We start from the raw sequence: 26909 nt of genomic DNA on the forward strand, positions 1-26909 counted from the left end.
CCTAGCCACCCCTGTCCCCAAATATTTTTAACAGATGATGAAACTGGGGAAGGCAGAAGCAAAGTGACTTGCCCAGGGTTATATGGCTCAGAAATGTCTTGGGTCACATTCAAATTTAGATCTTGCTGACTCCAGGTCCAGTGCTCTATCCAACGTACCATCCAACTGTACCTAGTAGGTGTTTAATAAGTTTGTGTAAATTTAAATTGAACATAGAACTTAAAGTTGTATGAGGCAATTAATAAGGCCCCCTTCAACCCTAACTCTCTATTGTTTTATGTTTCACTCATTCATATAAGCAGGAAAAAAAAAGAAAGACTGAAACCACCAAGTCGCTGGAGTTTGGAAAGGTTGTTAAGGAAGCAAGGTTAGTAGAACACAGAGAAAACCAGCAGCAGCAACAGAGTACCAGAAATAGGATAGGGTTAGTTATGATAGCCTTTCTAAATAAAGCCAACTGTCTATTTTCAGCATGAACTGAAGGGTATGACAGTAGCACAGCTGAATCAAAACAACACATCACACCATCAAGGTAGAGATGCCAGGAGGATTTCTAGAAAATAGCCCATGACTGAGCCGAGCTGCTGAGAAAAGAAGGTCCCAAAGTCACCATGCTGAGGGATGAGATAAACTCAGATCTGCTGGACCATCACTGAAGCTGTTCTGTGAATGCTCCCTGAGTTAGAAGGGTGGTGTACCTACCATGCAGTGATATATGACCAAATCACAAACATGGGCCATGGCATAAATAATCTATCCAAAGTTCATAAATAGCATATAACAAAATCTAAATACTATTTATGGAATATTTTTGACTGACTGCCTGCTGAAAACTTATGTTTATAGAGCACTTTTGGGTTTACAAAGCACTGTCTCACAGCCACTAAGGGAAGGTAGGTGGTGTAAATATAAACTCCATTTTACATATGAGGAAATACAGTGAGGTAAAGTGATTTGCTCATGGTTATGCAGATGATGTAAACTGAGATTCAGATAATGTATATCATCTTGCTCATGGTCACACATTTAATTAGTAACAAAACCAGGATTTGAACTTGGGTCTCTGAACTTTACCTCCAATTCTTTTTTTTCACTGAACTGTGCTATTTCAAAGCATAACAGAGTTATCTTTTCTGATTTAATTTTTTTGACATTGCATTTTTAAAAATTGAATGGATAGTTTTAGATAATAAAGTGGAGAAAGAATCACCCCAAAGCCAAGCTCACATGAAAGAATTTATATTATCAAGCATTTATGCAGTAAATTTCTATAACTTTACAAAAGATTTCTTCTAATGTTCACATGATCTAATTGTACGTAATGGAAAAGCAACCCCTCCAACAGCTATTTTCTCTGCTTATACAAGAAAACTAAAGAACTTTACTGAAGAGGCAAAATGTAGTAAAATAGGAAGAAGAGAAAAAAATTCCATCTTTATCCAGGTCCTTCTCTTATCCAAGATCATTGGGGAATGAGGTTTTCTAAAGACATAAGATTTTCAGAAAAGTCACTGAGCATTTATTAAGGACCTGCTATGTGCCAGGCTAAGTGCCAGTGCTAAGCCCTGGGGACACAAAGCAAAACAAAAGATAGTCCCTGTCCTCAAAAACTTACAGTCTAATGGGGAAGACAATATTCAAATAAATTTGTATGAACAAGACACAGACAAGATAAATTGGTGATAATCAAAGGAGAATCTTTTCTCATTCCCCACTCTCTCATCACCCACCAACTCCTCAAACCCCTGCAGTCTAGCTTCTGTCCCCACTTCTCTAATGAAACAATTGTCTTTATGAGGACTAAAGACTTTCCTCAGCCCACATTTGAGGATTCTTTTTTTCCTGGTCTTCATTCTCCTTAACATAATGATCCCTTGATTACCCTCTCTCCTCTTTAGAGAGGCAGTAGGGTATAGTTAGAAAAGCACTGGACTTAGATTCAGGAGAGACATGGGGTTCAAATCTTGGCTTTACCTCCGACTACCTATTATTGGGCAAATCACTCACATTTCCAAGCTTCAATTTGCTTCTCTGAAAGGTGGGGATAATACTACTTGCTTTCTCTCACAGGGAGGTTATGAGGAAAATGCTTGCAAACCTCTAAATACTATGATATGTGTTTTTATTTCATGATTGTGGACCCTCCTCCTACTTCTCTGACCATTCTTGGCAATCTCGATCTCCTCTTTGCCCTTTAAACATGAATGTTCTCCAAGGCTCTGTTCTTGGTCCTTTTCTCTATTCTATTTATACTCTTTCCTCTGTGATCTCATCACAACCATGCTTTCGGTTATTGCTTCTACATAGATGGCTTATTTATTTATCTCTCTATCCCCAGTCTCTCCCACTTCCCAGAAGTCCACATCCCATATTTTCAGTGGCTTGCTGAGTGTTTCCACAACACATCTAAAGCAGAACTCATCATTTTCCCCTTAAGTTTGTTGTTCTCTTGCAACTTCTCTGTTTCTGTACATGGTGACACCATCCTCCCAATCTCAGAGATTCATGACTTTTGAGCCATCTTTAATGTTTCTCTGTCTCTCAGCCTGTATATAGTTGTCAAACCTTATTGTTTCTACCTCCATGGTCTCAATCGGGCCACATACCTCCACACTGACTCATCCTCATCCTTCTTCTTCTTGCCTATATTACTATAATAGCTTCAACTGGCCTCCCTACTTCCAGGCTACCTCCTCTCCAGTCCAGCTTCCACACTGCTACCTGAGTCACCATTCTGAAAGCACTACTATGATCCTGCTGCTTCTCTACTCAAAAACCTTCAATGACCCTGCACTCTCTTCTGGATAAACTCCTGATTCGGGCATTCAAGGCTTTCCATCATCTACCATTGTTGTTGACCCTCCAACCTACCAACCTACCTGTTCAGACTTACTTCTTACTTGATGTTCTAGCTCATCTAGACAGCCATCCAGCCCTCATCTTTATCCGTGCTTTCTCTGGTTTCTGTGTTTTTGCTCAGCATAATTACCTGTGCCTGGAATGGATTCCCTTAACATTTCTACCTTCTGACATCTCTCCCATCCTTCAAGGTCCAGTTCACATACCACTACCTTCTTGAAGTTTTCCCTACCCAACTCCAGGGAAAGTGGTCTCTTTCTTCTCAAATTTCTTACAGTATCTTACTTAGATTTCTTCTTTTCACTGATTTCACCCTGCCTTATAGCACAAGGAAGGGTATACTTATCCTCCTTCCACACCTGAGAGACTATTGTCCTTGAAGGCAAAGGTTACGCCATATATATTTTTGTATCTCCAGGGACTGGCGCAATGCCTATACATAATAGGTGGTGGTGGCGGTGGTGGTGGTGGTGGTGGTGGTGGTAGTAGCAGTAGTAGTAGTAGTAGTAGTAGTAGTAGTAGGATGATAAATACTGAACTGTTTAACTGAATTACATTCAAAGTAAGAATAAGTTCATTCCATGTAAAGCTGATGAATTTTCATATGAATAAAGGATGTTAAGCTCAGGGCATGTACTTTGTGAAAGCCCCTTGTCACTGGAAAGATAGAAGCAAAGACTCCCTGCATGATCATCTTTAAGGTATATCATAGATGGCATTGCTGAATTAGGTGAGATGTTTGTAACTGACATTCATGTGGTACCCTACTCCCATGATCTCATTTGGTCCTCATAACAACAAAGTGCTACAGGTCTTAATTAGCCCCATTTTACAAAGGAAAGTGAGAGGCAGCATGATATAGTGAACAGAGAGCTGGGTATGGAGTCAGGAAGATCTGGGTTCAAGTTCCGTATTAGCTGTGTCAACATTTAAATCTTGCAGTGGTTAGCTTGGTGGTGCCCACCTATAATTCCTGCTACTTAGGGGTCTACGTTCCATTAGCTCAGGACTTCTGAGATGTTGTAGGCTAAGACCATTGGGTGCCATGCTAAGTCTGGTATTAATATGGTGAGCCTTTGGGAATGATGAGGGAAAGGTAACAGGTTGCCTCAAGAGGGATGATCTCAGAAAACAGCAAAGGTCTAAGCTTCCATTGGGATTGGATGAGGCCAGGTCTTTGAGTAACCCCTCAATTTGTGGATGAAAGAGGAAGATCCCAAAACAACAACAATTTTCAGCATCTCAGTCAACTCAACAAAAACTACAAAATTATAAAATTAAATTGTAGAGAGGCTAACAATCACACAAATGGTAAATAGTGGAGGCAGGATTTGAACCCAGACCTTCTTACATCCAAGCCCAGCCTCTACTACTCAAACCCATTACCTCTCTCTGGATTGGCCCTGCAAGGTTCCTTTTAATTTTAAGACTCTGAGTGTATGCTTCTAAATGTGTGATTTCAGGAGTTTTTCCCTAGCTACTGAGGATAATCTGTCAATGAGTTATTACTATAATCTGATTAATATCCATGGTCAAAGAACCTCTTGGATCCCAGTTTCTTCATCTATAAAATGACATTGTTTGACTAGCTGACTTCCTTTCAGACCTGTAGCTATGGTCCTGCCACAATCAAAGGGAACAAGTCTCTCTTTCCTTATTATCTAGGATTTTAAAAAACAAGTTATTCTTTCAGCTTCCTACTTTACTTGTACTGAAACAACCTACCACGTGGTCAAAGGGGGCTTGTTGCTTCCCTAGGAAGATGGCAAGGTGAATGAGGCATTCCATGTAGAACCAGGAAGCCCTGCCTCAGGTACTTAAAAGTTGTGTGACTCTGGGCAGGTCAGGTAACCTCTCTCCTGGTTTCACTTTCCTTATCTGTAAAATGGGGATAATAAGAGCACAACTCCCAAGATTGTGAGGATAAAAGGAGATACTTGTAAAGCACTTTGCATATCTTAAAGCACTGTATAGATTCCAGCTATGATTATCATTATTATTCTCTGATCCTAGCACTTTGAAAGATGCAGTAGTTTCATAAATATCAAACACAATAAAGCCAATAAAATATAAGTCCTGAATTTTCATCTCTGTCAAGATGCCAAGAATTACTCAGGTTGTGTGCAATACTGTGAAGTTTTTCAGTCTGTAAGACAGAAGAGCTATGAAAGTCACCCCAACTGCCCCCCAAATGGGAAGTCATTCATGAGCCATTAGAGAACTAAACAGTGGAAAATAACTTATGTTGTCCCTATGAGCAAGCCCCTTTAAAGTCTTTCTTTTCTGAAGCTATGGATCATTTATTCCATAGCTCATAGCTCTACTTACCTCAATCTTTCAAAGACTTAGGGTGACAGTAAGTTATCCCAAAGAGAATGGCAAAAACACAAGTAATGAATTATTGACCATGCACCATTCTTCTTTGCCTATAATAGGGACATCACTGAAAATACTGGCTCTCCTCCTGGTCCCATCATACAACTTGCGACTACTTAGTCATCTACAAGTTCTCATTTATATCATTCTCCCAAATTAAATTTATTTAGTCAACTCTGAGAGTGTTTATGCTGACATTATTAAAAGATAAGGGGATATCTTCTGAAATAATTGCTTTTGTTAATTAAAAAACAAACGGTCATCAGAGAAGGAGTCACTCTTTAGGGCCCACCTGGCTCCATACATTTTTTCTATGATGTTATAGGCTGCATACATAATTATGGGGGTTCCTTGTTAGGGAAGGGAATAAACACTAGGTAACTACTATGTGCCAGGCACTTTGCTAAGTGCTTTACAAAAATCATCTCATTTGATTCCTGGGTGCCATTATTAAGCCCATTTTACAGAAGAAGAAACTGAGATAGACAGAGGTTAAGTGACTTGCCCAGGGTCACACAGCTAGTAACTGTCTGAGGTAAGATTTGCACTCAGATCTTTCTGATTCCAGGAAGTGCTCTCTCTGTTGTGCCACCCAGCTGCCTTCTTAAAGACTTCTGAAATCAACTATATGATAGAACCTACATACTTTGATTCTGGGTTCTTTCACCACCCCCAAAATGGAGAAAAGTTATTGTTTCTACTTTAGACAGCAGAATACTAATTTACACTTATTTCTGAAACTATCATTAACAGTGAAAAGGTAACCCAAGAAAACCCCACTTTTCTCAAAGTAGAAACATTACTTCTAATTTCCTTCAAAAATGACAATTTTAAAAGAGCTTATTACATGTCAAGAATAATGAAATCTTAAAAAGAAGTTCTAATAGGATTTATACTATATAATAAATGTCATGAAAACTATCTTTATTTTACCCATGTCTACAAAGGTTGTTTTGCAATAGTATCTGATAAGACATTATCCTTTTTGTTAGTTTTCTGATATTTTTAGCGTAGATATTTTCTACTTATAAAGACTGATTTTTTAATCAATAGAAGTCTCTTACTTTAATCAATAATCACTCTCTTACCCAGTGATACCATATTTCTAAGTTTTCAAGTCCCAGGAATTAGAGGCAAATCACAACCAATAAACCCTAAAAGCTTCATCTTGGGGCATTTGATGAGCCGTGGCAGCTGGCAGTCATCCCTTACCTACATTTCAGTTATTACATATTGTCACATCAGCCCTTGCTTGGACGACGGTTTCTTTGCTTGGGGAAAATGGCTTTCCTACTGCTTCTCCTTGACAAATACACTCTAGTTTCTGCTTTTGTTCCATAGATGAGAGTAAGCGTGTCTGAGAACACTGGTTCAACAATTTCTAGAAGTAAGACCCTTCATCAATGGCTCTCTAGCTCAGAACATTCAGATCAGCTTCTTACTTCTCAGGGCTATAGTGCCCTTGGTCCCCAGCCATGATCAGTTATATAGATTTTAAAATACTGAAGTCAGAATAAAGAAACAATGCTTGGGTGAGAGAAATGAAATGGGGACTTGGTATTTACCTTTTAGCCGATGACTTAAAATCTGTTCCAAAATAGCAGCAAAATTGTTAAATTCTGGCGATGAGTCGTCAATTGTCTCGAAGCAGGATCGGTCAATGAGGGTCTTGACAGAAAATCTAGGATGAAACAATGGCATTACTTATGCTTGTGTTGTTTCATTAACAAGAGTCAAGTTAGAGCATTTATTAAGCACCTACTGTGTGCTGTGTGCAGTGATAAGTGCTCGAAAAAGGAAAAAGAGGGAAAAATAACTCTATGGGGCAGAATAAGTTAGAAGGGTAATGGGACATAAATATTCTACTTAGATGTTTGGAGGAGTTGTAAACTGTATAAAAATATAGACTTGGAGTTGGGAGAAGCCTTGCTTCAAATTCATCTTCCCTGCATGTATTAGCCACATGAAGAAATCACAACCTCTCTGAGCTTTTTGTTGTTTAGTCATTTCAGTCATGTCTGACTCACTGGGACCCCATTTGGGATTTTCTTGGCAAAGATACTGATTTGCCATTTTCTTCTCCTGATCATTTGACAGACAAGGAACTGAAACAAACAGGTGAAGTGACTTGCCCAAGGTCAGACAGCTAGTAAATGTCTGAGGTCAGATTTGAACTCACAAAGATGAGTCTTCCTGATTTCGAGGCCAGGGCTCTATCCACCATGCCCCCTAGCCACCTCTCTGAACTTTAGCATCTTCATTTGTGAAAAGGGGATAATGATACTTGCAAAAAACCTAGCTGACTAGGGAGATGGAAAGGATCAGATGATAGAGTATATACAAAACACTTTATAATCCTTAAAGTACTCTACATTGACATCAACTGTCACTATTCTTATAAATGAATGCTCATCCTTAAGAACTGAGGCAGTCCCATAAATTTACTCTCCAAACAGAAAATGTTCCCTCCAAGTTATTTATTTTATCATTCTGTCAGGTTCTTAATTTGTTCTGTGTACCTAATGGCAAGGATTTCAATCACTTATCTATTCAAGGCATAGACTGAATGAATAAATCAGCTCCACAAAAAAAAAGTCCTCTGGCCTTACTCCCGGTACAATTTTTGAATAATACAATCAAAGGCTACTGAGTTAGGTCTCAAAAGTCAAGACATTAATATCAGAGTTTTGAGCTTTATTTCCATATATTTTGACACAGTTTGGAGTATGAAATAAGATAATTGGGTGTGAGCATTTAGGCAGTTCTATGCAAAGGTTTTTATGAGCTACAGGTAAATGGAAATCAGGTTTCTTTCTCTACTACTTTACATTCTTACAAGTTCTATTTTCAAACAAAGGATAAAAGTCTTTAAATTGGGTTAATCTCATTACAAACATTGGTTGAACAGCCTCTACCAACCAGAAGTCTACAAGAAGGACAGTGGGGCTTCATTCTCATTCTAGTTTGAACTCCTTATGAAATCATAAGGTTAGTTAAAAATGATAAAATTTACCATTTATAAAAATAACCATCTTTAAAAAGACAGGAAAGTTATATGGTTGGTTCAAAGACTCATTTTTAACCCATGTAGCAGAATACCATTATTCTTGTGTTCAAAATAGGAGACTTAAGTAAAACTTCAACTAAATTTAGAATGTTATATACTTGATAAAAGTAGCTTTCTAACCAAATCCATTTGGCATTTCTGATTCAAGATTTGTTATCTTGATTTATTTTCCTCCTGAGAGTGAATTCCCTACTGAGTCATGGTTATATATCAAAACTGCAAGAAAAATTGTGAAGTTAAATCCCTTAATAGAAAAAAAAAACAAGCCAAAAGACATAGAAAGTAAGCTTTGAGTGATCCTGCTCTTCCAGTCCAGTAAACATTTTCCACAATGAATGAGATGAGGCTACTTCATCTTAAGTTTGGCAGATATAGATTTGGTTATCTATATCTAGATATATATAACTAGTTGTCATTTTTACTATGATATTGATCCATTTTGTGCCCAAAGTATAAAATGTGACCATATAATAGATTCTCTCCTGAGCACTAATTCCTAGGGAAGACAAACTCTTCAAAACATGGGGTTGCCATCTTTAAGACTATTCTCCCCTAGAATGGCATATAAAATGTAGAGTTTAAGGTGAGATGATTTAAAGGGGTATTGAATGAGACATCTCCAGTCCCACTGTACACTTTATTAGTCCTGAACACCAGAAGTTTGAGGGTAGGTTGTTATTAGCACTGGGGAAATAAAACAAAAATACAAATCCATAATGGTGGCACAGGAAATTGATAAACTAATGGCAAATGGACAAATGAACCATAGCTCATAACTCTAGAACCATAGCTAATTACAAACACATGAGCTTCCATGTGGTCATGGTAGATGTTAAAAAAATACTTTACTTGATCTAACAAATCACAGAAGAGATTTAAACGGAGAGTGAAGGTGGTAAGGGATAAGGAATAACAAAAAGGCAGGACCAGGACAATGTGTTAACAAATCAAGATCTGAATAAACCTTCTCCTCTCTTCTTTCTCCTGCTTGCCTTTTCCCTCAGGATACAAACTACTACTATTTAAGGAAAGATATTAATCGAGATATTAAATTTCCATGGCATCAGGTCTCTCAAATCCCTATTCAGCACACCACAGCAGTTCTGTCACTAGTTTTGAGTCAGATGGTTCAGAAATTACCTGGTTATATATAATTACTTCGAAAATTACTTAGATCTTTCAATTGTGTTTACAGCTGTCAGCTCCTGGGAAATAAGCTCCATTTACAGATGTGAGATCCCTCCATCCATTTATCAGTTTGATTCTCAGAACAAGTTGTAAGATTTTGAAAGGCATTAGTACTGCATTCTAATAGAAACAGAGCAGCTATTTAGGAGCTTAAGTGTACAAAAAAAATTAGCAGAGTGGTGGCAAAATTTTGAAACCTGGTGGAACACATTTAAAAAAAAAATATTAGGGGGGGGGGGAGGCATAGATTTACATACAGAAATTTTTAAATGCATTACTTCATTACCTAAATGCTGAGCACATAGTAGGTGCTATAAAAAATGGGAGCCGTTATTATTATTATTGAAATACAGGTGAGTGAAGAGTTAAACAGATTCAGGGAAAAGGAAAAGGAGGTGGTGCCTGAGGGAATCTCAGGACACCAGCTTAGCAGAACCAATTCTGTACTGCTCATCAGGGGATTCACTCTGAGGCTTTGCCAGGAGCTCCTTGCTGCTTCTGGCAAACAGACACAGCAGAGACATGGTCCAGCTTGCCTCTCCCAGCTATATCAAGAGTTCTTTAAAGATGCCTTAGGTACCAAGAAGCAGCAGGAAAGTAAGACACTATCAGAGACAGATCTGGGTTTTGAGAGACATTCAGTCCTTGGAGGTGTGACAACTAACTCCATGGGTACTAACTAGTGAGAAGAGTATTTTTCTAAACTAATTTATTTTCAATTATCTAGCATTTATTTTTCTTCCCTCCTCATTCCTTGAAAAAGAAAACCCTTGTAACAAAAAAATTCCCCAAATTGTCATGTCCAAAACGATCTCTCATCCTGTATATTCCATTGCCTCTTTATTAGGAGGAGGGTAGCATTATTTATTATCAGTCCCCCTAGAACAGAGAGGTTTATCATTGCTTTGATCAGAGTTCTCGAGTCTTTCAACCTTGTTTGTTAATGTGGCTGTTACTGTATAAATTGTTTTCTTGGTTCCTAGCCAGCTTAGATTTAACAGACTCTCTAAATCAGGGATTCTTAACCTTTTTGTGTGTCATGTGCTGACCCTCCTGGCAAGTCTGGTGAAGTTTATGGGCCACTTCTCACAAAACTATTTTCAAATACATAAAATAAAACACATAAGATTGTGAAAGAAACCTATTATAATTGTTCACATAATTCGAAAGTGCTTAGTGACTGAAAAATAATCATTAATGGTTTGATGTCAATTTCAGAGGAGATTTTTCCTAGGGAAGTGACCTAGGCATTTCTGTGGGCACCTTGGGGTTGCCACAGTTTAGAAGAGGCATTCAGTGATGAGGCAGAAAGTATCCAGAGTAGGGCAACCAGGACAGTCAAGGGCCTCAAATCTATGCTATAAGAGGGTCAGTAGAACTGGGGATATTTGAACTAAAATTGAGAAGATTCAATGGGGACAGGATTGGCTGTCTTCAAGAATCCAAAAGACTGCCAAGTGAAAGAGGGCTGAGATTTGTTCTGTTAAGCCTCAGAGGGAAGAGGCAGGGACAATGGGAGGAAGCTGGAAGAGAGGCAAATTTGGGCAGGATGTCAGGGAAAACTTCCCACTGGAGCTCTCCATGTGGAATGCACTGCCTTGGAAGTGGCAGGTCCTCTTTGCTGGAGGTCTTTAAACAGAGGCTAGATGGCCCCTTCTCAGGTATGTCATTGGGGAGGTGTGAATCAGGCTACTTGCGTGCAGAGGTTGCTTTGATTCTACTATTGGGTAATATTTAAATTCAGTTGAATTACCTTCTCTGTTAATCCAGGAGTCAGGATAGACATGGGCTAATTAATTCAACTATCCTGATGTGCAGATTTCTGCCTTATCTAGCAGGTCCCCTGCAATACTTTTCCTAGGGGATCTTGGAGGCTGTACAATATTTTTTAATTCACTTGTTTTTAATGTTACTATAGAAAGCTTAAATACTCAAGGAACCTTCATCCAATAGAGTGATTATATCTATCCCCTGTCTGCCCTTTAACTATTGCTCCCCAAGAATGTGAACAGAAAGAAGGGGGGAGCAAGCCATAACAAAGAAATGAAACAGACTAATTCTTCCTCTTAATAATAGCCCCAGTGTTTACTTAGAGTGAAGGCAAAGCTTCTAGCTCGAATAAGATTTGGGGATAATTTGTAAATTTTAGCTACTCCTATTTTTCTTAAAAGTAGAGATAAGAGTTTATCTCTAGAAAAATACACATGGCAAAAACTTCATAAGTTCAGATTTTATTTTAGAGGTGGGGGAGAAGGAAAGCCAAACAAAGGGTAAAAGAGTATAGTCTGGATGACTTGTTTCCTTCCTATCTATTCATGTCCTGGGCAATCCTATGCTTCACCTATTTCAGAAATTTTATTTTATCACTTTACCCAGGGATGATCAGGCTCTGGCTAACTGATTCATGCTAAGCAAATATACAGGAGTCTTATTCACAAGCAAGAAATGACCATTTATTAATCTACAATAGAAAATATGACTTAAATCTTGGCATACCTTTTACAGTGGCCATTTCTCAGTCATCTGATAAGCATTTATTCATCTATGTGTGCCTGGCGAGGGCACCCCCTTCTGGGGTACTAGTGAAGTGGGAAGCCTGATTAGTAGCAGGACATTATTTGGTGAGTATGAAACAAAAAGGAACAGAGCCTTCTTAAGTGGTGCTTGCATTAAACAGTGGAAGCCTCAATAAAAATCCATTCCTGCTACTGGATTGCCTATCACAGATAATGGAGCAGTTGTGCATAGCAGTCACTCAGACAGGTCCTTAATCTCTGGTTTGTTTGGGGATCCAAGATGGGCTGACCCTCTGCTTGAATTTGTCATTATATTACTCTTTCAGCATATCTGCAAGTTATAATCTCCATTTAAACATTCAACCTGTTATCACCTATAACCATGATCCATCATCCATTGATTACTAACAAGGAAGTACTCTGGGGGCTATACAGGGGAAAGGGCACTGAATTTTAACTCAAGAGGTTCACATCCTACTTCAACCACCAGCTGTGTAGTTACAGGCTCAGTAAGTCTCAGTTCCATACCAGTAAAAAGACAGTAATGATACTTGTGCTACATACTTCACAAGGTTGTTGTGAGATAAGGTAAAACACTATATAACCATAAGTTGTCATGTGGACTGTTTATTAGCTTCAAAGATGTTTCCTTCTGAGTTTACTATAATGAAATTGGTCTCAAATATACCTTTGGTCCTAAATCTTTGGATAAACCTTATAGTACTCTATAAATGCCAGTTAGTAACTGACACTTTATGCAATTCATTTCCTCTAGCCCTGACAACAGCCCTGTCAGGTAAGATTACTACACATATTTTGATCCCTATTTTACATCTGAGGAAACTGAGGCTCAGAGAAATTTAGTGACTTGCTCAGGGTTACATAGCAATACTCTGAAGTGGGATTTGAACTCGAGTCTTCCTGGCTCCAGGGACAGCAATGAGTCTGCTATACTATACTACCAATTATTAACAGTGTTAGACCCATGTGTGCCTACTATAATGAAGAGGCTTACGGAGAGGTTATGTATAAATAAGTGCCAGCAAAGGGTATTGTCCACAGCAGCCCTTGGGGGTAATTGCTTTAATTAATAAAAAAGAATTGAATCACTATGTCATTGTTTGGTTAGCTAACTTCTGAATTGTACTTTGAGAATACTTGAAAATTGTTTTTCTTAAATATTTGGAACAATTTTATCGTTCCTCCCACCCCCACCTTCCTTCCTAGTGGGAGGGTGGGTGAAGAAAGGGAGAGGAAAAGCAAACTAATTGTCAGGATTAATTTACTTTGCAAATCCCCTCCCTTAAGAAAAGGACAAAATGAAACTGCTATCCTAATTTGGAAATGTTTTCCAAAGAACTGAGGAGCATGTTTATACATTTGAAGATTTATAAAAGTTAAACAACAATGTTCCCCCAAGTTAAATGGCGTATTGAAATGTATGGACGCATTGTTGTATGGTGGATAAATAGTTGGTCTCAGAGTCAGGATGATCTGGTTTCAACTCCTATCTATGGGACCCTGGAAGTCTCTGAAACTTTTCTGTAGCCCTAGGCAACTCCAAAAGACTAACACCTGTTATTCTGCACTGGTAGATGAGATTTACTCCACCAATGAAAGCACATATGGGGTACTAAAATAAATTAAATTTTTATGTACAATATGTAGTTAGGTGGTTCAATGAATAGAATGCCAGGCCAGAAGTCAGGAGGACTCTTCATCTTCATGAATTCAAATCTGACCACAGACACTTACTAGATGGGTGACCCTAGGCAAGTCACTTAACCTGTTTGCCTCAGTTTCCTCATCTGTAAAATGAGATGTAAAAGGAAATTGCAAACCACTCTAGTACCTGCCAAGAAAACCCCAAATGGGTCCACAAAGAGTCAGTAACAGCTGAACAACAACAACAACAAATAAAATAAATGCCTTAAGCTATTACTTTGGTAAATTTTCATTTATCAGATTATTTCTTGTAGTATAATAAACAGCTATTCTACATAGGAAAATGGTAACATCTTTGAGGTCAGGGGCTATCTTATTTATGTTTACATTTATCCCAGCAAATTGTATGTACACAATAGCAGATCCTTCAAAAAGGTTTAGCAAATGAATCAATGTTGACATAAGAAGTAAACCAAAAGTCTATATTCTTGAAGGTACGATAAAAGAGTCAGGCAATAAATAATGATACTACAAATTCCATCAGTATATTTTATGCTTTGGATTTAGTTTTCTAGTTTGGAGAACTTGTATAAGCCACAAGGAGAGATAAGGATGGGTTCTAGGTTACCTAAAGATATCTTTAAAATCAAAGAAAATGAAAACATGCAATCTTCATGGAGAACTCAAGGTATTATATAACAGGAGTCCTGGAATGGAAAAGTGTCCTGTTAAATGTAATTGTGTTTGTTCCCTTGGGTTTGGTGAAGGTTAGAGTAGGGAGAGGTTGAGGGATTATCTACTAATCTATCCAGATGACTTGGGAGTGGCCCACAAGATCTGTATTAAAATCTGCATTAAGAAAAGAAAATGCCCTGTATTTTTCATGTGGTCCACGTAAGCAGTTGCAAGAAAGTCTCCTGTAAAATTTAAATACCAAAGATCTACATCCTTTTCTGCAATCTGGACAGAGAGGTTGTTTTTTTTTAAAGATTCTCATGACCTTTAGAATATTTTCTCACTAAAAAAAAAAAAAAAACAAACCAATATTTTCCCCTTCAATTACAGAGCAGAAATGTCTAACTCCATTTAAATCAGGGATTCTTAATCATTCTGGTGTTATGGACCCCTTTGCAGTGTTTGGTGCAGCCTATGGATTCCTCTGAATAATGGTTTTAAATGCATAAAATAAAATGTATAGGATTACAAAGGGAATCAATGATATTGAAATAAGTTATAAAAATATTTTTAAAAAACCAAACTCACAGATCACAGGCTAAAAACTTCTGACTAAAGGAAAGACTTATTTTTATCAAAATTGTTTAAAACATTAACAAAATTAGAGCCCTGGGCAAGCAGTAATACCACCAATAGACAAGATAGCTAGATAATATGCTGGGTCTGGGATCAGGAAGGTCTCTGTTCAGATCCACCCTCAGACACTTGCTAGCTGTGTGACCTTGGGCAAACCATTTAACCTCCATTTGCCTCTGTTTCTTCAACTGTAAAATGAAGGTAGTATCAGTATGTACCTTACAGGGTGGTCGTGAAGATCAAATAAATATTTATAAAGCATTTGATACAGAGCCTGGCACCTAGTAGGTACTAATGTTAGCCAGCATTAGCATTAGTGGTAGTGGTGGGAGTAGGACTTTAAAGTTTACAAAGAACCTTACCTATATTATCTCATTTGAGTTCCATAATAGCCCTCTGATAATACTTATAGACAGCATTATTTTCCTTTTATTGATAAAAAACCTGAGGCTCACAGAAATGAAAACATTTCATTTTTAAGCATCAGCATTTTCCCCTCCCATAGTTAACTGTCAATATATTTCACAATGGTTGAAATGTTTTAGCTCAAAGGTTCTTGACCTTTTTTTAGTATCATAGATTCCCTTTTGGTTGTGTGGTGAAGCCTATAAGGCCCTTCTCAGAACCATGTTTTTAAATAATAGAAGGAAATGTTAAATTTCCATTAGAGCTTAATGAAAATAAAGATTATTTTTCCCTCACCCAAGTTCATGGACCTCTTTGGGTCTGTAGACCCCACGTTAATAATTCTTGGTTTTATGTACTGTTCCATTAATACTTCTTTTTGCCTTTTTTTCTTCAATCACTTCACACACATACACAGAATACCAATTGTCAAAATTTTATATAACAGAATAACAGTCCCACTCTGATGCCTCATCCTGCCAAGGAAGTAACTGATTTCTTAAAGGAGCCAATGGAACATAGGAGCTGGCAGATTCTATTGTACTACAGAAGCTTCACATATGGCCTCTGTGACAGACTATGTCTAATTTCCAAGGACCAAATTAAGTACAGAAGGGCTTATTGCTAGCAGGCTGGCCACATGGTGATGAATTCTTTGGCTATGGCAAACCTCTGAAATGTGGGTTGCCATTTTGTACTTGTAAATAAGTACAGTTCTTCAGTCCTCTGCTTCTCCCTTCTATTTCTTCAATCTTGTCAGCAGAGTAGTGGGAAAGGGAGTGGAGGAAACTACAAATCACAGTTTTTCAACCATCTTTAAATATTGACATCTCTTGTTGATACTCCAAATGTGATATTCTTTATCAAGAAAGTGAACTTGTTACTGGAGGATCTGAGTCAAATTAATCTTGACATTTTCCTATGAATAAAAACTAAAGAGGAAGTGAGCCATCTTTCCATGTAGCTACAATGGGTTCTCCTTGGATGGAGAGAGAGGAAAAAAACTGGTTTTATTATTCATTCACAGGAAGGAACATCATCTCATTAGACACTGTCATATAGTTTGCAGTGGTCATTTGCAAAAAGATCATTGTCAAAATAATTACAGTTTCTATACCAGTATTTATTTTATAGCAGGGTTTCTTAATCTTTTTTTGTGTTATGGACCCATCTGGTGAAGCTTATAAAGCCCTCCTAACAATAATATTCTTAATTTAGAAAAAAAAGATACATAGAATTACAAAGGGAATGCTGTTATTGGAGCATTTTAAAAAGATATCCATGGACTTCAAATCAAAACCCTCTGGTTTAGGAGATAGATAGGCAGAGAAATTTCATGAAGTGACCAAAACCCCTTAATATATATACTATATATACTAAGTATATATCAATATATATTTCTATATATACTAAATATATATATATATATTTATCAATATATACTAAAATACACCGTGGTGATTTCAGTGAAAAGGCATAAGAGAGAAAGAAAAAAAAATGGAAAAAAATGAGTAATGAAGGAGAGAAGCCAAAGGCTTTTTGACTACACAGCAGTATCACATCTATATGTCATGAATACTATTTTAAAGAAGAAAAAAACAAAGCATTATATATGGGCAGCATAACATCACAAAAATAAATGAAATTGATTTTATGTTAACATATACGAATGGCTGATAATCAATTTGGGAGTCAAAATCAGTAGTCTATATCCAATCAAACCAATGACATGTTACAAGAAAGCTCAAAATCAATGTAAAGTTCAAAGAAAGAATAAAACAATGTAAGACCAACTATAACTTGTCCTATTTAAGTGAACTGTTAATGCTGAAAAATGGAAAATGGAAAAAGAACAGACATCAGCACAGGGTAATTTTCATTTCCCAAGGAAGTGCAACAAAGGTAAAATCAGTTGGTTGAGGCATCATGGCAGAGTGGGCAGAGGGTTGAACTCCAAAACATGAAGACCTTAGTTTAAGACTCACTTCTACCATATATTGTCTGTGTGACCCTGGACATATCACATTTTTTGAGTGCCCCAAGGAAATAGCTAAGACTCTGAGTTGCACATGAGGTGCTGATCTACACTGGTAATAGTGTTCCTATCTACAGTTCCCTATAACAAGGAAACTAAAGGCTCTGTAAAAAGAAAGGAAGGAAGGAAGGAAGGAAGGAAGGAAGGAAGGAAGGAAGGAAGGACAAGATACCTTGGACAGCAGACAGGATACCATGATAAATAATTGATGGACTGTTTAACCCTCAAAGACTATATCATGGGACAACAAGCATGTAGAAAAATGATTAGAATATAAAAATAGAATATTTGACAAGAACGTAAGAAAGGTACAAAATACAATGAAAGTTCAAAGGAAAGAGAAGAGATCACTTGGGGCTTAGGATGATCAGAAAAGGTTACTTGGAGGTAGGTAGCACTTCAGAATCTCAGGAAGGAGGAAGAAGGAGGGAGACAACTTCAATAAGAGAGGGGAAAACAGGTAAAAACAAGGAATTGAGGAAGGAAAATTCCAACTTTAGAGGATGATAAATAGTCTAGATTGACAGGAATAGAATGAAATAGGGCTTAGGGAGTAGAGTGGCTTGGTAGAGGGAAATCTGAAGGTGTGGAGCTACTGTAATTGCTCAGGCAAAGAATAATTGAATATAAATACCAATGTTGGTAATAGAAATGGAAAAGAGGACACTGAATCAAGAGACACTATAGAGGTGGAAATGATGGAAGCTGATTATAGTTAGACTTGGAAGAAGGGAAGGGGTCAAAGAGAACTCCATGATTTTGAGCAGAGATGTAAGATGACCAGGAGATGGGTGATCCTTTTCCATAGCTGTCAAACTCAGTATTGCCCAAACCGGATTAAACACAAAATAAACAAAAATAAAATACAATGTAGATAATATTAATTTGTGGTTTTCTAAGTCAATATATGACTGCAGTGATCCATTTCTATTTGAGACTGATAACATTGCTTTTAACATAAATAGGGACATAAAAAAACGAGTTTTGGGGGAAATGAAGAGGAGTCTAACTTTGGACCTGTTGAATTTAAAGTTGTGGTGAAATTACTACCAAGGAGAGACGCCAGTGGGCATTAAAAAGTATTTATCTGGAGTTCAGGAGAACAGTTAGGTCTGGAGAGACATACTTGGTGGCCATCCACATGGCCATAACAGAATATAGGTTCCCACAGATTTTAAGTTTCTTAAAGTCACAGATTCATGCTTTTGCCTTTGGATCTCTAAGCACCCAGCACAGCATTTTGTGCAGAGTAGGGATTTAACAGATGTTTGTTAAAAGAATGTCAGATTTCTCAAATCCACTCGCATTATAATATATGACCTTGTTTTTTTCCATTCATGGAATTCAATTTTTGATTGATGAGTTTAATTAGAGAGTCTAAGACAATAACAAAGGCAATATCTAAGGCTGGAATTCATATCGTTTATCTACTACCGTGTTTCCCCGATAATAAGACCTATCCCTAAAATAAGCCCTCCCCTTACTGTGTAAGATTCCTCTAAAATAAGCCCTCCCCCGAAAATAAGCCCTATTGAGATTGCTACTGTAGTGAAGGTGATCCCCTGCGCTACACACTACATTACGGTACCCTCTGTATGCACCATCCCCCCCCCGAAACGCACGCCACGCTCCGAGCTGCATCCAATCAGAGCTGCAGCAGTGAGCGCGTCATCCTGTTCTTTATTGAATTCATTATTGAATAAAGGTACATTTTTTTGTTCACATTTACCTGTTTATTAAAATTGCTGTCAATGTTCATTAAAATAAGCCCTCCCCTGAAAATAAGCCCTCTGGTGTTTTTCTGTCCAAAAAAAATAATAAGACAGTGTCTTATTATCGGGGAAACACGGTATACCTATAGATCCCAGTTCCTTCACACATATTTTGAAAGAAAAATTAAATTATAAAGCACTCTGCTTGAAACTGATTTCATACCCCAGGCCACTCTCAAAGACAATAACATACAAATGAACTGCTAAGTTAGCATGCAGTAGTAGATGCTTATACATTGTAACCAAATTAAAATTGCCAGTTTAATTATGAACACTTTGATTAGAGTTTTCTAGTTTCAATTTACCTCTTCCTTGAAATCTTTTCACTTCCCTATTTTTTAAATTAATTTTTTTCTCTATTTTCATTTTTCTGTCTACCCCTTGCTTTCACCAACTCTGCCTAATTCTTCCTCTGGAAATTCTTTTGTTTTCTCATTTATTTAGGGTTTTTTTTTTCCAATCTAGACCCAACCAAGATTTCATGACTTTATATCACCAGTTACTATCTCATTTCAAATGGAGCACATTATGGTCTTTGCTATAGGATGTTACTCATTGATTCTTCACTGAGGCAGAAATAGCAGCCCTGCATTGCTCTGGCTAGCATTAACACATTTCCTTATATTAACTCCAAAGGTTAGGTTCAAGTCCTTTGCCAGATGTTGTACTGTTATATTGAACATATAAGACTTGTATAATTGTTGCTAAAAATCAAATCTTGCTTTTACTTGCTGACCACTGGAAAACTTGGTACAAAGATCATCACTCCAATATTACCTTGAATACTTACCACAGTAATGTATGAACTGAATAAAGCAGGCCATATTCAATATGATGGCATTTCATTTAGGTTTTGTAAGTAATTAATTTTTTATTATAAGTAAGTAATTTCTGATTATACACACATGTATACACGTGCATGTATATTTATACACACACAGTTTTTGGCGGGTTAGCCCATAAACACCATACTATAGCCAAATAAGACCTGGGTTGTGGTGTTGTAATCTACCTGGTTTAAGGCATTTAATTTAAAAATTTTGATGCTTTTTCTATAACCAGCACTGTATAAGCCCAACTATCTCTTTTTTGCAGATAACTTACCAAGTCTACATCTCTAGCTCCAATCTTTTTCTTGATCTATAGATACACACACACACACACACACACACACACACACACACACACACCCTGCTAATCTTCACTGCTTGAATGTTATTCCAGTATCTGAAGCTCAACATATCCAAATACAACTTATATGACCTTGGACAAGTCATTTCCCTTCTTTCTCATCTGTAATATGAGGCAGTTGGATTTGATGATGTCTAAAGTCTTCTCCAATTATTAATCTATGATCTTCCTTCCCAAAAATGTGCTCCTCCATCCTAACTTCCCTATTTCTGTAAGAGGCACCATTTCCCCTAGCAATCCATGAGAAAAAGCCACTTAATCATCCTTGATTCCTATTCTCTCTGTGTCCCATCATCAAATCCTGTCCAGCGAATCATTTTCTGCTTTTTTATTAATCAATCAATAAGCATTTATTAAGTGCCTACTATGTTCCAGGTACTGTGCTAAGTGCTGGGTATACAAAAAGAGGCAAAAGACAGTCCCTGCCCTCAAGGAGCTCACAATCTAAATTGCTAGCCTTCCTCAAGCCTTCTTGCTCAGTATAGTACAATAAGTTCCTGACTCATCTCCTCTCAGCCAGACTGTTCCTTCTGCAGTCCATTTTATATGCTGCTGATAGATTCTTTTTTAGCAAAGTGATCATGTCACTTCATTTTCAAGAAACTTCCTAGCCCCCTGCTGTCTACTGAATAAAATCTAAACTCATTACCTGGACATTTGAGATCCTATATAATCTCCTGACCTTTCTCTATTTCCCTCAACGTACTCATTGCTCCAACCAAATTTCCTTACTGCTCCCTGAAGTCTTCCTTCCCCAATTTCATGCCATTCTCTCCACCTAAAATGACCTTACCTTTCCATTTCCATCTGTCAAAATCCTACCCTGAGATCCAGGTCAAAGGGATCTCTTACTCCAGTCTTATCTGGTTTCCTTATAATAGTTCTCTACAATTCTCAATTATGGGCACATAGAATAGAAGGCAAACACTGATACTACATTCTCTGAATTATAAGATCACATTTAAAAGGAACTGTAAAAAAGAAATCCAAAAGTTTGTCTTGCTGATGAGTCATTCTACTGAGAACAATATATTGTATCCCCTCCCCTGAAATAAGAAGAAAGGAAGATGCCCATTTTCTCATCTTGTCCCTACTCCAAGTGTCAGTCAAGGATTGAAGTCCCATCTGTTCCCGTCAGATAAGGATTTCAATAACTGACATCCTCAATTTATTTTTGTAAGCAAAATTAGCTTTCATGAGTGACTTGTCTTATAAGATGAAGAGAAAGGGAAGACTGATGGCTTTTTTAAGTACAAAGATCTAACCATAGGTTAAAGAAATAGCCAATAGCACTGAGTCATTATGCAGAGTCAGAAGGAGACCAGGTTCCCAGAGGTAACCAGAGGGACAATAAAAGGAACTGGTAAAATTTCACAACCCTGCACTGTATTGTTTTTTCCCTACTCAAATTTCATAGAGTAATTTGTTTGGATCTCTTTTTTTTTTGTCTAATTACCTTCTTAATGTTTAGTATGCTTTATCTGAGTTTTTATGGACTGTGTGGCTCTTAAGAGGTCACTTAACCTCTCAATGTCCACCTCTAAGACTAAAAGTTGTGAGCAGTAAGAAATTGTAAGATGAAATTATAAAGAAATAACAATAGCATAGTGCTTACCTTCTCAATGGGTCAAGGAGGGGGTGGAGGGAGAGAATTTGAAGCTCACATTTTTTAAGTGTATGTTAAAAATAAAGTTGTGAGGAGGTACTGACCTTGTATTGGTGGAGGGAATTCCCTACATTTTTTTATGTCACATTATACTCTGTCACTCAAAATAACATAAGCTTTCTAAAGGCAAGGATTATATTAAATCTTTGTGTCCCTAGTACCTAGCAACACCTTGCTCATTCATTTTGTCTGGGTATATGATTTCATCCATGTGGGAAGTTCCTGCTATAGAAACTCCCTCACCAACTTGGACTGGGACTGTTCCAAATTAGGGTCTTCAGAGTCATCTAGGGCATGGAAATGTTAAGTGACTCCCATGTTCATCCAGCAAGTACACTCTGAGGGCAAAATTTGGACCCCCATTCTTTCTGACTCCAGCTCCAGGACTCTCTCCACATCACAGTGCTTCTTGGGTTACATACAACATAGTAGGTACTTAACAGTTCACTACATTGAATAGCTAACCAAAGACTAGACCAAGTCAAAGCAAATGTTCTTCAAGAATATTAAAAGAGCATAACTTATTTAGATTTTTTCAGGGTTATTAAGTAATTTTAGTCTTCTTATTTTAAAATAAGGGGACCAGACCACATGATATTGGAGGTCACATACAACTCTTAAAGTCTGTCATCTACAATCTTTGTTGCCTCTTTGACTGTTTTGTACACCAAATCACCCTCCTGCCATCCCCAGAAAACCCTACCTATTCATCTAAATCACTGGAGTCATCAGGTACCTCCATTAAGTCATAGCATACTGAAATTTCTCTTCATAGCAACAGTTGCTAGCTAGACTGTGGGATGAATACCAATTTTAAGAAATCATTTCATGGTTTTTTTTTACAGTCAGTAATGGTGAGTCATTTCATGATGACATTCATATTAATTATCTTTCTATCTACAAACTGGTAGAATTCCTAATATATTAGAATATGCCCAAGGACAAAAATGAAAATAAATCAGTAAAGCATAGACAGGGTTCTTATGGTTCAATTTAATTCAACTACTTTTTATTAAGCATTATTTAACTATTTTAACTTAACTACTTTAACTATTTGTTAAACACTGTATGAAGCATAATAGAAGGTACAAAGTTCAGATTGGACATAGTCCTTGCCCTTGTGGACCTGATAGTCTCTATGGGCACAGGTAACAAAATGATACCTAGTAGGGGCATGGGAGAGGCACAAAGCCATCTGTTAGATTTGAAGTGGGGAAAGGGGTCACTGCCTTAGAAGAAATGGGCAAGAAAGAAATTGGAGGAGGATTTGCATAGAAAGTAGCATTTGTATCAGGTTTAAAAAGATGGCTGGGGGAGACTTTGGGGAGCCAAGATCATGGGATAAGGAGCAAATCATTGTAACTCTCCCATACTCACTTCTAAACAACCATAAAATAGCATCCCCCAAACAAATCCTGTAACAGCAGGCAAAACGATCTTTTAGCCCAAGAAACTTGGAAGATTAGCAGAAAAGAGCTGTCTCACTAAGGTATAGAGGGAATATAGGGCAGGACAAGAAGCGTCCCACCAAGCCAGTAGCAAAACCACCTCAGCAAACCAGCGGGAGATCCTGATCCCCAAGTGGTGTAGCAGACAAAAGGTCGATACCAGCACTCCCCATGTGCCCCAGCACATCCAGGGGAAGAAGCAGACTTCAACTCCAAGAACTACTAAAATTCAGTCAAGCCCTGGGCAGACAGGCAGCCTCTAGTGGCCAGACTTCCTTGTGTTTCAGTATAGCCCTGGGCAAATGTAGAAACACCCCACTGGCCTCAGAACATGCCAAACACCAGCACTAGGACCCCAGCTTAGCACCAGGTAAGCTGCCAGATCCCATTGGCCTCCAGCAGTACCAGTCATCTCTCGCCCCACCCTCTTAGTGCAGCATCAAACACAAGTCCCTCCCACCTTTTGTGTGTCAGGGCAACATGAGGGCAGCACCAAGTAAACAGACAGAGCCTAGCCTGTGTCACAAGAAGACTAAAACAGTACCCCTTCCACCCCAGGAGCAGAGTTGAAATTTAAAATAAAGGAACAAAGTAAAAAAACAGATGAACAAAAATTAAAAAGAATCTGACCATAGAAAGTTATTATGGTGACAGGGAAGATCAAGACACAAACTCAGAAGAGGGAAACAATTTAAAAACACCTATGGCCAAAGTCCCAAAGAAAAATTGAAAGTGGTCTCAAGCCCAGAAAGAACTCATAGAAGAGCTCAAAAAGGAACTTGAAAATCATATAAGAGATGTAGAAGAAGAATTGGGAAAAGAAATGAAAGTTTTATGGGAGAATTATGAAAAAAGAGTCAACAGCTTGGGGGAAAAAAGAAAACAACTGTTTAAAAAGTAGAGTTGGCCAAATGAAAAAGGAGATATACAAATCCACAAGAAAACAACTCCTTAAAAATACAATTGGTCAAATGGAAAAGAAGTACAAAAACTAACTGAGAAAAATAATTCTTAAAAGTTAGAATTGGGCAAGTGGAAGCTAATGACTCTATGAGACATTAAGAATCACTCAAACAAATTGAAAAGAATGAAAAATAAAGAAGAAAATGCAAAATACCTAATCGGAAAAACAACTGATAGGGAAAACAAATCCAGGACAGACAATGTCAGAATCATTGTACTACTTGAAAGCCACAATCAAAAGGAGAACCTGGACAGTAAGGAAAACTGCCCTAATATCCTAGTACCAGAGGGTAACATAGCCATTGATAGAATCCACCAATTACCTCCTGAAAGAGATCCCAAAGTGAAAACTCCAAGGAATATTGTAACCAAATTCCAGAACTACCAGGTCAAGGAGAAGATTATTGCAAGCAGTCAAAAAGAAACAATTCAAATATTGGGAGCCACAATCAGGATTACACAGGACTTTGCAACTGTTACATTAAAATACTAGAAGTCATGGAAAATGATATTTCATAAGGCAAAGGAGCTAGGACTACAACCAAGAATCACCTACCCAGTGAAATTAAGCAAAACACTTTAAGGGGGAAAATGGTCAAGATTTGATCTCCATTATAAAGACCCAAGAGAAACCTAAAAAGGGAAAAAGGGAAAAGAAAACATAAGGGAATCAATAGAGCCAAACTGTTTACATCCCTATGTGGGAAGATGATACTTATAATTCTTAAAAATTGTACCACTAGGGGCAGCTAGGTGGTACAGTGGATAGAGCACTAGGCCTGGACTCAGGAGGACCTGAGTCCAAATCTAGCCTTAGACACTGTGACCCTGAGCAAGTCGCTTAATTCTGATTGCCTGGCCAAAAAAAAAATTGTACCACTAATAGTATGGCTAGAAGGAATATACACAGACAGGAGGTACAGGTATAAGGTGAATTTGAGGAAAGGACATAAAAAATAATTAAAAGATGAGTAAGAGGAGCACACTTGTTGCAGAAGGAAGGGAGAGGTAGAATGGGGTAAATATTTCACATGAAGAGACATGAAAAACCTACAATGAAGGGACAATGGAAGGAACCTACAATGGGAGGTTGGGTGAAAGGCATCACTTGAACCTTACTCTCATCAGTATTGGCTCAAAGAAGGAATAATATACACAATCAGTTGAATATAGAAATCTATCTTACCTGACAGGAAAGTAGGAGGGGAGAAGATTAAGTTAAGGCAGGATGGCGGTGGGGGTGGGGGGCTGACAGAAGAGAGGGCAGACTAGGGGAGGAAGTAGACAGAAGCAAAACAATATCAAGGAGGGAAAGGGTGAGAGAGGACAAACAGGAGGAAAAGCAGGATGGAGGGAAATACAGTTATTAATCATAACTGTGAATGTCAATGGAATGAACTCTCCCATAAAATGGAAGTGGATAGTAGAATGGATCAAAAACCAAAATCCTACAGTATATTGTTTGCAAGAAACACACTTAAATCAGAGAAACACACAGAGTAAAGGTAAGCGGCTGGAGCAAAATCTATTATGCTTCAGCTGAAGTAAAAAAAAAAAAGCAGGGGTAGCAAGTTTGGTTTCAGCTAAATAAAAATAGACCAAATTAAAAGAGACAAGGAAGGAAACTATGTCTTGCTAAAAGGTACCATAGACAATGAAGTAACATCAATACTAAACATATATGTATCAAGTGGTATAGCATCTAAATTCTTAAAGGAGAAGTTAAACGAATTATAGGTTCATGACCAGACAAAAGATAGATAGCATTACAAAATATAAAACAGATAATTTTGATTAGATTAAATTAAAAAGCTTTTGCATAAACAAAACCAATGAAACCAAGATTAGAAGGAAAGCAGAAAGCTGGGAAACAATCTTTACATCAAGTATTTCTGATAAAGGCCTCATTTCTCAAATATATAGAGAACTGAGACAAATTTCTAAAAATACAAGCCATTCCCCAAATGATAAATGGTCAAAGGATATGAACAGGCAGATTTCAGATGAAGAAATCAAAGCTATCTATAGAAATATGAAGAAGTGCTCTAAATCACTTTTTTTTTGCTTTTTAGAGGGCAATTGGGGTTAAGTAACTTGCCCAAGGTTACACAGCTAGTTTTCTTTTTGTGTGGGTGTTAAGTGTCTGAGGACACAACCGAACTCAGGTCCTCCTGACTCCAGGGCTAGTGCTTTACTCACTGCACCACCTAGCTGCTCTCTAAATCACTTTTGATTAGAGAAATGCAAAGTAAAAGAACTCTGAGGAACCACCTCATACCTATCAGGTTGCTAATATGGCAAAAAAGAAAAATGATAAATGTTAGAGGGGATTGGGAAAATTCAGACACTAATGCACTGCTGGTAGAGTTGTGAACTCATCCAACCACTCTGAAGAGCAATTTGGAACTATACCCAAAGGGTAACCAAACTATTATGTAGGCATACCC

At 37.7% G+C, this 26909-nt stretch overlaps 1 protein-coding gene across 1 annotated transcript in view; it reads right to left on the reverse strand.

Moving 5' to 3' along the window:
• Positions 1-26909, reverse strand: part of RUNDC3B (RUN domain containing 3B) — a 123358-nt gene that overhangs the window by 86374 nt on the left and 10075 nt on the right. Inside the window, exon 2 of the mRNA XM_069086225.1 lies at positions 6801-6916. Coding sequence (XP_068942326.1) covers positions 6801-6916 — 116 coding nt within the window. The remainder of the gene's footprint in view (positions 1-6800; positions 6917-26909) is intronic.

This window comes from Petaurus breviceps, unplaced genomic scaffold (genome assembly GCF_028583685.1).
Source record: "Petaurus breviceps papuanus isolate PSGF00001 unplaced genomic scaffold, PetGlider_PUasm1.0 178, whole genome shotgun sequence".
NCBI classification, from domain to species: Eukaryota; Metazoa; Chordata; class Mammalia; order Diprotodontia; family Petauridae; genus Petaurus; species Petaurus breviceps.